Genomic DNA, 12,969 nt, shown 5'->3' with positions numbered 1-12,969 from the left:
GACTGCGCTGGCCACTCCATTACCAATAGAATACCAGCTGCCTGCTTCTGCTGTAAATAGTTCTTGCACAATTTGGAGGTGTGTTTAGGGTCATTGTCCTGTTGTAGGATGAAATTGGCTCCAATCAAGCGCTGTCCACTGGGTATGGCATGGCGTTGCAAAATTGAGTGATAGCCTTCCAGAATCCCTTTTACCCTTTACAAATCTCCCACCTTACCAGCACCAAAGCAACCCCAGACCATCACATTACCTCCACCATGCTTAACAGATGGCGTCAGGCATTCTTCCACCACCTTTTATTAGTTCCGCATCTCACAAACGTTCTTCTTTGTGATCCAAACACCTCAAACTTGGATTCATCCGTCCTCAACACTTTTTTCCAGTCTTCCTCTGTCCAGTGTCTGTTCTTTTGCCCATCTTAATCTTTTTCTTTTATTGGCCAGTCTCAGATATGGCTTTTTCTTTGCCACTCTGCCCTGAAGCCCAAAATTCCTCAGCCGCCTCTTTACTGTAGATGTTGACACTGGTGTTTTGCGGGTACTATTTAACCCTTTGAGGACCAGGCCCAAAATGACCCAGTGGACCGCGCAAATTTTGATCTTAGTGCTTTCGTTTTTCCCTCCTCCCCTTCTAAGAGCTCTAGCACTCTCAGTTTTCTATCTACAAGCCATGTAAGTGCTTGTTTTTTACAGGAATAGTTGTACTTTGTAATGGCGTCATTCATTTTACCATAACATGTATGATGGAATTCCAAATATATTATTTATGAAGATATAAATAGGTGAAATCGTAAATAAGAATGCAATATGGTAACGTTTGGGGGGTTCCTGTGTCTACGTAATGCACTATATGGTAACAGCGACATGACACTATTATTCTATAGGTCAGCCCGAACACAACCATATGCAGGTTACACAGATTCTCTAATGTTATATATTTTTTTTTTTATGAAATCCTTTTTTTTGGCAATTAAATATTAATAAAATGGGCCTATTGTGATGCTTATAACGGTTTTATTTTTTCACCTATGGGGCTGTATGGGGTGTCATTTTTTCCGCCATGATCTCTAGTTTTTATTAATACCATATTTGTGAAGATCGGACGTTTTGATCACTTTTTATTGATTTTTTATAATATATAATGTAACATAAAATCGATAATCTGCGCACTTTTTCCCCTCTTTTCGTGTACGCCGTTTACCGGTCGCAATGACGCTTGTTATATTTTAATAGATCGGACAATTACGCACGCTACGGTATATTATATGTTTATCTATTTATTCATTTTTATATGTTTTATTTATATAATGGGAAAGGGGGGTGATTTAGACTTTTATTGGGGGAGGGGTTTTGGGGTAGTGTGTTAGTGTTTTGAGCTTTTTTTTTTTACACTTTTGAAGTCCCTTTGGGGGACTTGTACATAGATTAGTCTGATTTCTACACTGATGAATGCTATGCCATAGGCATAGCATTGATCAGTGTTATCGGCGATCTGCTCATTGAGCCTGCCTGTGCAGGTTTAGAGTAGCAGATCGCCGATCGGACCGCACGGAGGCAGGTGAGAGACCTCCTGCAGTCCGTTTTACCGATCGGGACCCCCGCAGTCACACTGCGGGGGTCCCGATCGGTAAGTGACAGGGGACTCCCCCTGTCACTTACACTTAAACGCCGCGGTCACGCCGCGATCGCAGCGTTTAAGGGGTTAATGACACGCGGCAGCGCGATCGCTGCAGCGTGTCATTACCGGTGAGGTCCCGGCTGCTCACTGCAGCCGGCCCCCACCTCCTATGAGCATTCTGTACTAATCATCACTTTACTTTAATTAAAACATCAAATGTTTCTTCTAATTATGTTATGACAATAGCATTATTAGAAGAAACATTTAGAATTATATGTGCGCTCAGCTGATTGGCTGTTCGGCTGAGCGCACGTATAATGAGCCGGTCCGCAGTACAGTGACTTCATTGTGCTGCGGACCAGCGAAGAGACAACATCGGGACATCGGATGGTGAGTATAGAGCTCTCCCCACCCCCTCCCCAGCACTGCACCCCTCCCAGCAAGGAAGGGGGGTCACTTAACCCCTTCCTTGCTGGGATGGGTGCAGTCTGACATCAGTCTGGCCCCCAGGGAATTAAGGGGGATGCAATACATCCTCCCTTAACCCCTTGGGGGTCAGACTGTAAGCAGCGATCTGTAAAGATGCTGCATACTGTAAAGAGCACAACACCGCTCACAATGATGGGTGTTGTGCTCCTGTTTGTGTTTTTTGTGTGTTTCTCCCTTTTTGTTTTTCAGATATCGGTATCCTGGGGATTACGTCGGATTCCATGGACTACGTCGATGACCAGCGGTTGTTGTTTTCATTTTTTTAATAAAATGGTCATTGAGGGGTGCGGGGGTGTTTTTATTTGAATAAAAAAATTTTTTAACTTGTGTGTTGTCTTTATTTCTTTACTTTATAGACTTAGTAGTGGAAGCCGTCTAATAGACGGAATCCATTACTAAGTTGGGGCCTAGTGTTAGCCGGTATAAAATGGCTAACACTAACCCCCTATTATTACCCCAGTACCCAATGCCACCAGGGGTACTGGGAAGAGCCGGGTGCCAGTGGTCCCGGAGCTGGTAAGATTTAGGCTGGGGAGGGCCTAAACCAATGGCTCTTCCCACCCTGGTGTTACCAGGCTGCTGTCGTTTGGTTTTTAACCCGGCTGGTTATAAAAATAGGGGGGACCCTATGCGTTTTTTTAAATTATTTATTTATTTAAAAAAAAAAACGCATAGGGTCCCCCCTATTTTTATAACCAGCCGGGTTAAAAGCCAAACGACAGCAGCCTGGTAACACCAGGGTGGGAAGAGCCATTGGTTTAGGCCCTCCCCAGCCTAAATCTTACCAGCCTGCTGCCAATTTTGACGCTCCGGGACCACTGGCACCCGGCTCTTCCCAGTACCCCTGGTGGCATTGGGTACTGGGGTAATAATAGGGGGTTAGTGTTAGCCATTTTATACCGGCTAACACTAGGCCCCAACTTAGTAATGGATTCCGTCTATTAGACGGCTTCCACTACTAAGTCTATAAAGTAAAGAAATAAAGACAACACACAAGTTAAAAAACATTTTTATTCAAATAAAAACACCCCCACACCCCTTATTGACCATTTTATTAAAAAAATTAAAACAACAACCGCTGGTCATCGACGTAGTCCATGGAATCCAACGTAATCCCCAGGATACCGATATCTGAAAAACAAAAAGGGAGAAACACACAAAAAAAACACAAACAGGAGCACAACACCCATCATTGTGAGCGGTGTTGTGCTCCTTACAGTATGCAGCATCTTTACAGATCGCTGCTTACAGTCTGACCCCCAAGGGGTTAAGGGAGGATGTATTGCATCCCCCTTAACCCCCTGGGGGCCAGACTGATGTCAGACTGCACCCATCCCAGCAAGGAAGGGGTTAAGTGACCCCCCTTCCTTGCTGGGAGGGGTGCAGTGCAGGGGAGGGGGTGGGGAGAGCTCTATACTCACCCCGATGTGTCCTCTTCGCTGGTCCGCAGCACAATGAAGTGACTGTACTGCGGACCGGCTCATTATATGTGTGCTCAGCCGAACAGCCAATCAGCTGAGCGCACATATAATTCTAAATGTTTCTTCTAATAATGCTATTGTCATAACATAATTAGAAGAAATATTTGATGTTTTCATTAAAGTAAAGTGATGATTAGTACAGAATGCTCTATTGCCGGGAATATGAATTAATGGCTTATGGAGCTTCCTGTACTAATTAATATTTAATTAATAAAACACATTTTCGTTGAAATAAATTCAGTTTCGGTGTTCAATAATTTAATTATAACGAATCCATCATTGTGCAATTAAATATACTGTCAAAAAATAAATATATAGATAAATATACATTTATTTATATATCTATTTATTTTAACAGTATATTTAATTGCAAAATGATGGATTCGTTAGAATTAAATTATTGAACAACGAAAGTGTCTTGATTACAAAGAAAATGTGTTTTAGTAATTTAATATATTAACTATTAGAGGCATCGGCATTCGACATCATTGCCGGCTATTTTTGAAGTACTCCGTACGGACCGCCTGTCAATCCTCGGCCGCATGTCCAGCCGCAAACAATGGTCTCGTTCATTTTTTACGGGTCCGTTTACGATAGGGCCGTAGATTCAGACATAGTGTGCACTGTGCAGCCGCATATCCTATACTTCCAAGCATACACACGAACCACCAAAAATACCGCCGCACAATTACAGCCGCAAATACAGCCGCACAGTTACAACGTCTGAACCGAGCCTAAGGGTGTAAGTTCGCGGTCCGTACGTATCGGGCCGCAACTTGCGTAAATTCCCGGCTTGAGTTTCATATGTATATGTCCGGCCGCGAAAAATATGCGGCCGGACATATACGTAGTGTGAACCTAGCCTTAAAGGGGGTATCCAGTGCTACAAAAACATGGTCACTTTCTTCCAGAGACAGCCCCACTCTTGTCTCGCTTGGGAAGGCTTTTGCTGCTCAGTTCGATTGAAATGAATTGAGCTTAATTGCAAACCTCACCTGAACTAGAGACAAGATAATTATGCCAGGAGCCCCGAAACAGGAACACTGTAGAAGTAACACGGGAACCAGGACGGGGAATACTGAAACACAAGAACGCTTTTGCACAGCAAACAGAAAAACACCTTTACAGAACCATTGGACCTTGACGCTCAGGCAGAACACATGGGCAACAAGCCTCCTTAAATGCCTAAGCCACAGGTGTGGAGTAATCAAGGCACAGAGCCCTAACTCTAGGAAAGGTGCACACACACCCCCTCTAGAGGCCAGATCTGTACTACATGCAGAGAGGACACAAGCTGCTCCATGAAGCTGAACCCAAAGGCCTGAAGGACTAGCAGTGGTGAGTGAACGCACGGTGGCTGGGACATCCGACAGCTATTACGCTATCATTGTTACATTTGCTCATATAAAGATTCATTATATTCCAAAATCTTTTTGGTGCATTATTTTGTTTTCGCCAGTGAGTGTAAATGGCTTGACACAATTCCAGTGACACTAATGAAACAATGCATACTTATATACTGTATATTGGCTTACCTTCTTTTATAGTTGGAGGTATTTCTTCCTTAGGTTTCTCTTTTTCTAGACAAAATAGAGAAAACTGAATTATTTTGGATATGGAAAGTATAAAAAACATATAATAATAATAATAATAATAATAATAATAATAATAATAATAATAATAATAATATAATAATAATAATAATAATTCTTAGAGTATATGTTGTACTGTGATGCAGCGTAAGTTGTGATAATAATTGTGTAATAATAATGTGATATGTAATATAAAATGTGTCACTTTGTAACATCTTCCATATGAAGTTTTAAATACTCTACACAATGGATCTGCTTAGGGATTCCATACAGAAGGCTTATTTATACAGATAATGTTTTCACTCTGCAAACAGCACAACGAAAACGTGAATCAAAAACATTAAGCAACTACTATTACTAAAACCATTGTTGATGAACAGATATGTGTAGAATTCAATCAATAATTAAATTTCTCTTTATCACATTGTTGCCAGCTCAAATTATTACTAAAATTGCATACAACTCCTTATGTGTATAGCAGCAAGGTCATGTAATTTTATATAAATTATAAAACTATATTAAGTGCTTATGCACCAAGACGACCCACATGTATGGAGACTGTGAGGGGGATTTATCAATAAGTCCCTGGTGTATGCCAGGAAAAAAGGCACAAAAATTGGTGTCTTTTCCCAAATGTATGGCCTGCTCTCCAGATGGGTGGGAGGGGTGAAGCAAGATGAGAAGGAGGCATAGCCTGCTCCCATAACAGATTTTTCATGATTTATGTCATGATTTATGCTTCACCAATCACTGGCTGAGACAGGGCAGCACCAAGGCCAGGGATTGGCCGAATGGGCTGTCAAGCTAACATGAGTACACCTCAGAACTGGAGGTGGGATTGTCTTGGCACGGACCTGAACATGCTGTAGGACGACACTGGAAAGATAGTAAAGAATAGGCTATTCATTATTTTCTCGCCATTGGGTGGCAATATATAAAAAATGATGTTTGAGTGGAATGCCCTTTTAAAGTTTTGGACTTTTTGATGGTGTAAACGGTATATGTGAATTCTAGAGAACATTTTTTCTCCTTCCATGAGCTTGCTGCAGATGAGAATTTGCTGGTTTTATTTATTTTTTAAGGTTACAAACCCACTTGCCGGATCTGCAGCGAGTCTCCTTGCTGCGTTTTCCAGCGAGACTTGCTGCAGATCCTGGCCCTAAACTTTCAATAGCAGAGAAACTCGCGATTTTGTCTGCAGCCCGCCCCATTAACCCCCCGGCCGCCGGACATTATACATTACCGGGTCCCCGTTCCTGCTTGCTTCGGGGCTCCCGGTGTCTTCACGGCCCGCCCGGCCAATCAGTGCGCTGCGGCGGGGCAGCGCACTGATTGGCCGGGCGGAACGTGCCGGGAGCCGCTGAAGCAAGCAGGAGCCGGGATCAGGTAATGTATATCGCCCCCAGCCCCCGGCCGCACGATCGCACCCAGCCCTGCAGCCCCCGACCGCACCATCGCCCGCAGCCCCCGGCCGCACGATCGCCCCCAGCCCTGCAGCCCCCGACCTCACGATCGCCCCCAGCATCGCAGCCCCCGGCCGCACGATCGCCCCCAGCGGGCGATCGTGCAGCCGGGGGCTGCGGGGCTGGGGGCTACGGGCGATCATGCGGCCGGGGGCTGCGGAGCTGCGGGCGATCGTGCGGCCGGGGGCTGGGGGGCTGCAGGTGATCGTGCGGCTGGGGGCTGCGGGGCTGGGGGCGATCGTGCGGCCGGGGGCTGCGGGGCGATCGGGGCTGCAGGGGGGCGGGCAGGATATACATTGCCAGGTCCCCGCTCCTGCTTGCTTCGGCGGCTCCCGGCACGTTCCGCCCGGCCAATCAGTGCGCTGCCCCGCCGCAGCGCACTGATTGGCCGGGCGGGCCATGAAGACACCGGGAGCCCCGAAGCAAGCAGGAACGGGGACCCGGTAATGTATAATGTCCGGCGGCCGGGGGGTTAATGGGGCGGGCTGCAGACAAAATTTCTCTGCTATTGAAAGTATAGGGCCAGGATCTGCAGCGAGTCTCGCTGCAAAAACGCAGCAAGGAGACTCGCTGCAGATCCGGCAAGTGGGTTTGTAACCTTAATCTGTTAACTATTACCAGATGCAGTAGATTGAAGACATTTTATAGTTTTAGTATAGTATGTTTACTGAGCATAGCACATAGAGCACAGCAAATTGATTTCATACAAAAGTGGGCCTGGGAGAAGCGCATAAAGTGTGCATAAAGGGAGACAACCAATGACCACACATCTGACTCAGAAGAGAGGTACAATATAGCCCATTTATGGCAAACTATATATTTTCTTTAGTTCTCTGGTATCATCTATTATAACACTACAGCATTATTTTACTTTAAAATTATCTTATCATTTTATATTCAGGCTAGGATCACACAGTAAAATAAAAGCTAAATATGACCGTAACTTTGAGTGAAAATAGAAAAGCAGGTTGTCAATAAGGATCTTGAACAATTACCTTTCTTATACAACACCAATTTTCCAATGGACTTCAATGGAGTGCATTATTATATTGAAAATACACCCATATTTTTACTTCAAAATGACGGGCGTATTTACCCTTATTTTACAGTGTGTGAACATAGCCTGTCAGTAAAAAACTTAAAATGTAGTTAACATATGATTATGAAATAGAAGCATGGCTTATGTCTTGCATTTAAGGCCACATTCACACGTTCCATGTTCCACGGACATGGAATACCTGTAACGGACTCCCCCCACCTGGGCAGCGTCTGTGATAAGGTGCTGGGAGCAGGGAAACTGTATGCATATGAGCTGAGCTGCAATGACAGCACTGTGCGGCTGCTTTATTACAGTGCAGCGCATATCTATACAGTTCCCCCACTGAGAGCATCTTATCACAGTTGCTGCCCGGGCAAGGGGTTGTTGAGTCCATTGCAGGCATTCCATGTCCGTGTTCCGTACATATGAATGCGGCCTAAGCCTTTTTATTCCTTGCCTACCCTGGGTTTAGTATCTTGTTTCATGTTCCTACAATGTCTATTTATGGCCGAACAACAGCTGCACTCTGCAGAGATGATCGAACAAGTTCAGGTTCATATGAACTCGAACCATCGGCATTTGACTCCTGCTGCCTTCCCGCCTTGAAAACAGGGATACAGCCTATTACCTAGGCTGTATCCCTGTTTTCCAGGCGGTATTTGGGTTGTCTCCACCTCCACGGAACGAGAAGGTAGCGGGAGTCAAATGCCGATGGTACAGGTTCATACGAACCTGAACTTCGGCGCTGTTCGATCATCACTAGTCATAAGAAATTATTGACATAAAGAAATATTTGAACTTTTTTCTGCTTGTGTATCTTTTTCTTCCATATAGATGCAGTAAGAGATTTTATGATTTCAGTTTTAAGGACCAAAGTTTTTTTTTTTCCACAGAAATAAAACTGCTGTAGATTATAATGCTAATAAGGTTACATATTGTAGACTAAAATTTGGAAACAAGTGCAGCCAGGTGGAGGTTGCAATGTGCTGTTTTCTGGCTGCTGCAGTCATTAGATTTTGTAAAAATAAATAAATAAATAAAAATTAGAACAACATGTTGTATCCACATCCATTTAGCCTTATGGATGTATAGAACATTGAAACTAACAGTAACCTAATTGTACTCAAAAAAAAGAAGTAAACTCCTCAAGTACTTGTCAGTCAGCCGCTAAATATAATTATCAACTAAACAGCAGCATTGTGTTATTATATCCAGAACCACTATACGTGTGTTAGTGCAGCAAAACGCCTTGAGCTAAAGCTATTTGACGTACTTGTTTTCTTCTTTTTCACAAATTTTACTACAAGAATAAAAATATATCACATAGAATTTATATATCTCATGCAAAATATCTTTAGATTAGACCTTTAAATGGATTAGTTTATGTACACAAATAGACATGGTATGTTGAGAGGGGCTGCAAAATTTTTCGATTGGAATTATTGATTGCAAAGTATACAGTACTTCCAATCACAGTATACAGTATACAGTACTGCAGACCATTATCAGGAAAAGTTAATATCTGAGTCTTCCACAAGTCAGCCGCTTACAACTGCATTACCTTAAAAGATATGTATAACTTTATTTAATTTACAAAAATCAGCCTTAGGCTATGTTCACATAATGTAAAACACCGTCCGTTGCATATACTGCCAGCCACCAGACGGAGTTCGGCATGTTCCTTAAGCCAATACCTCTATATAGGCTGCAAAATTGTTAGTTTTTTAACAATTGAATTCATGAACCATTCACTACAATGTAAAGTATGTTCGCCGGCATACTTTACATTGTGTGAACAGCTATTGTTACCTTTCATCGAACAGTGTCCAGAAATAATAGGCATGTTTATTATTTAAATGCTCGTCCTACAGAATGAGTGTTAAAATAACGATGTTGGAGCACAGCAGGCGACATTGCATTGAATTCAATGCAATGCTGCCCCTGCAGAAAATAACGGACGCTGATTTAATTGCAATCAGCGTCTGTTCTTTTCTAAAAAAAAAGAACGATGAGTGAACATAGCCTTATAAACACTGTATGGCACACCATTGCAATGATTATTAGAGATGAACAAAGTTTTAAAAAGACAGGTTCTCCAAACTTTGACGTAAAATCCGGGTTATTCCAAACAAAACCTTAAATAAACAGCACTAAAAAAACTAAATGATTGCAGGTATTTAGCAGTTTTAGTGTGGTCCACATTCACCCAGTGCCCCTGTTACCTTTCTGCGTTTCCCTGGTGTCCTACTTCATTCTCCAATGTCTCCCGCAGCTGCCAAAGTCCTGATTAGCCAATCACTGACTAAGACTTGACAGCCCCGCGGCCAGTGATTGGCTATGTTGGCTGTCACTCATGAGACAAGAGTGACAGCCCGTTCAGACAATCACTGGCCGTGGCGCTGTCCCGTTTTAGTCAGTGATTAGCTGAGCGGGCTGGAGGTGGTTGGAAACACAGGAGACTCAGAATTGGATACCAGGGGAGTGCAGACAGGTGAGTATACCTTTTTTAAATGTTTTAGATGTTTTGTGAAATTGTTTAAAACTTTGCAAAATTGTTTGGTACCAAACCTTTTGCAAAGTTTGGAACAAATCTCGGTTTTGCTAAAACGTATTTATTATATTAAAGACTATTTTTTTCAGCTATGTGAACATCAAATTGCTCGAAAACCATAAGTGACATCTTAGCTAGGCCTGCAATACCAATTACTAGCTGGTTAACACCTAGTCAATCACCACTACATCCCATTCAAAAAGATGCTTGCAATAGTTCCATAAAGACTTCCATACTGCTGTTTTCTTTAATAAATTGTAAGTACTTTATACAATACTCCTACCTTCTTTTACTTGGGAGGGCTTTTCATCTTTTGTTTTTTCTTCTAGGAAATAAAATAAGAAAAAGATAAGTTACAGCTTTATTTATCCATTTAGACTTTAGAAAAATAAATTTAGAGTGTATGTCCTTCTGCTACCTTACAACACCTTCTCATCATCAGCTTATAAATCTCAAAAATTCTTTAATCTTAGTTCAATTGTCAGAATAGACCTACGTACATTTTATTTCTTATATAATTAACTGTGGCATTGTATCTGCTGTTCTGCATTTTTTTGGTGCATAAGCAAGGCTAAGCTTACATCTTGTTTTTTCCTCACGTCAAATGTGCACGTCAAAAGGATGCAGACGTACATTACGATATGTTCGCTGTTAAATTGCCGGCCGCTGGGCTGCATTTTGCCCCTTCCTGCAGCCAATACCTCTGTATCAGCTGCAGGAATGTTCTTTTTTTACAATTGACTTGCAGGCACCGTCGGGAGTGCCCGCAAATCAATTACCCATTCACCTCAATGTAATTCGCGGCCGCCACCACACATTACATTGTGTGAACAGCTATTATTACTGGACGCTGTTCAGTGAACAGGCAGGTTCATACATAATAGGCAGGTACATTATTCTAAAACAGGCGTTAACATAACGCTGTGTGAACACAGCGGGTGGCATTGCATTGACTTCAATGCAATGCCCCCACTGCAGTAAAGAACAGGCACTGATTCCATTGCAATCAGCATCCGTTCTTTACTGAAATAGTATGGTATAGCGTATGGTAAAGAAGTACACACATTTTTGTTTTTGTCTTATGAGATACATTGACGTATACTGCCTCTGCATGGCAAAAAACGAGATGTGAACCTAACATTAGTAACAAGAACACACTGTAAAAGTTCAGTATGCAGTTACAGTACAGTACTTATACTATAATCCGCACAAAACTGCATGGATGATATAATTTATTGGTATTTTTTGCCATTTCTTTCAAAGCAAGTAAGCCATAAAACTGTTCTGTTATATACAGGTACACCCAGTATTCACGCTTCTAAATTATGCATTTATACAAAGCTGGCTTCCATGGAAAAGTCAAAAGATTTAGCAGCTGTGTTAGTGACAACTAAGCCTGAGGTTATATTCACACAACATCTTTTATTGGCCATTTTGCGGCTGTTTATTTGGATGGCTGTAACTTTCTTGCCAAAATGACAAAGTTAAAAACAAGGTTGCAAAAGGCCAATAAAAGACATTGTGTGAACATAGCCTGAAAAGGAAACTATCAGCAGGTTAGAAGCATCTAACCTACTGATATGCCTCTATAGTGCACAGGTCGCTGAGGTAAGTTTCTTACTCTCATCCTCTGAGTTGTTTTTGGGATATTATCAGTTTATTTAATTTGCTAATAAGGTATTTTTTTTTGCACTGGGGGTGGGGCTACCACCTCTCCCCTGCCAGCCTCCCCTAGTATAAGCAAAGCACCTCCCCAATATTCATTTGAAGGGGTGGGCCCGGCCAGAGTAGATCAGTGCACTGAGAATAGTAGCCCACCCCCCACTGCACTGAAACACCTCATTAGCAGTAGTAAATTGCTAACATGCTGAAAATGGTGCCAAGTATGAAGGTAATAAACTTACCTTCACCCTCAGCACCCTGTGCCTTATAAACACATATCAACAAGTTAGATGCTTCTAATGTGCTGATAGTGTCCCCTTAAGCAATGATGTGAAGCTGTAGAGCACATTACAAAACATGGCTGACATACTTGTTTTCTTCAGTTTAGAAATCCTTGCTGGGGAAAAATATACATTGGTATGTTATCAGTATAAAACAACAGCATGTTGGTGTATACGCTCCATGTGTCATACATATCATCGCGTTTATTGAACATTCAGTTTATGTTCTGTGCATGTGTTGGAATTATTTTGAGGCTATGTTACCACAATGACTTTAATAGTCATTTGAGGCCAAATAACAGCCATTATTGTACAAATGATGTGCATCGTTATAAAATAACAACCGTTATTTAAATTAAAAACGGACAAAAAGACCTTGTGGTAAACTAGTAAACTGACAAATACCATGGCATACTGTACATGGGTCATAGCCTGGTAAATTTGTTTGGTCTGTTAGACATTATTATATGTTCTTACCTTGAACTGGTGAGGGTTCTAGCTCTTCTGTACAAAAACAAGAAATAAGTAATTCATATAACTATACACTTTTTGTATTTTTCTGTATTTTACTAAATAAAAAATAAAAGTTTAAGATTAAAGGTTTGCTTTTATTTTATGAAAAAAAAAAAAAAAACTAAAAAACAAAACATGAATATATGAATATATTAGGATGATAGTAAAGTCATCCATCGTGGAACAATGGAAAGAGTATTATCTAATGACAAAAGGAACATGAATATCCTCTTCAATCTGAACAGCCGAGCCACAAGCAATGCCAGACAAGGCAAAATAAG

The 12,969-nt window shown here is 41.9% G+C and overlaps 1 protein-coding gene and 1 long non-coding RNA gene across 2 annotated transcripts in view; both read right to left on the bottom strand.

The window, feature by feature from the left end:
• The window catches only part of LOC138795198 (titin homolog), a 207,060-nt gene extending 197,563 nt beyond the window's left edge, over positions 1–9,497 (bottom strand). The window contains exons 1-3 of the mRNA XM_069974193.1: positions 9,491–9,497; positions 8,955–8,981; positions 5,123–5,167 (exon numbers count right to left, since the gene is read on the bottom strand). Coding sequence (XP_069830294.1) covers positions 5,123–5,167; positions 8,955–8,981; positions 9,491–9,497 — 79 coding nt within the window. The remainder of the gene's footprint in view (positions 1–5,122; positions 5,168–8,954; positions 8,982–9,490) is intronic.
• Positions 9,498–10,514: 1,017 nt separating this feature from the next.
• Positions 10,515–12,683, bottom strand: LOC138795173 (uncharacterized). The gene is made up of 3 exons (XR_011363591.1): positions 12,653–12,683; positions 12,265–12,291; positions 10,515–10,557 (listed from the first exon to the last, which is right to left on the bottom strand). It is a non-coding gene; the product is annotated as an uncharacterized lncRNA (long non-coding RNA).
• Between the last annotated feature and the right edge of the window lie 286 nt (positions 12,684–12,969).

Source organism: Dendropsophus ebraccatus, chromosome 6 (assembly GCF_027789765.1).
Source record: "Dendropsophus ebraccatus isolate aDenEbr1 chromosome 6, aDenEbr1.pat, whole genome shotgun sequence".
NCBI classification, from domain to species: Eukaryota; Metazoa; Chordata; class Amphibia; order Anura; family Hylidae; genus Dendropsophus; species Dendropsophus ebraccatus.
The sequence above is the reverse complement of the archived record's forward strand: the minus strand, read 5'-3'. Positions and strand labels throughout refer to the sequence as shown.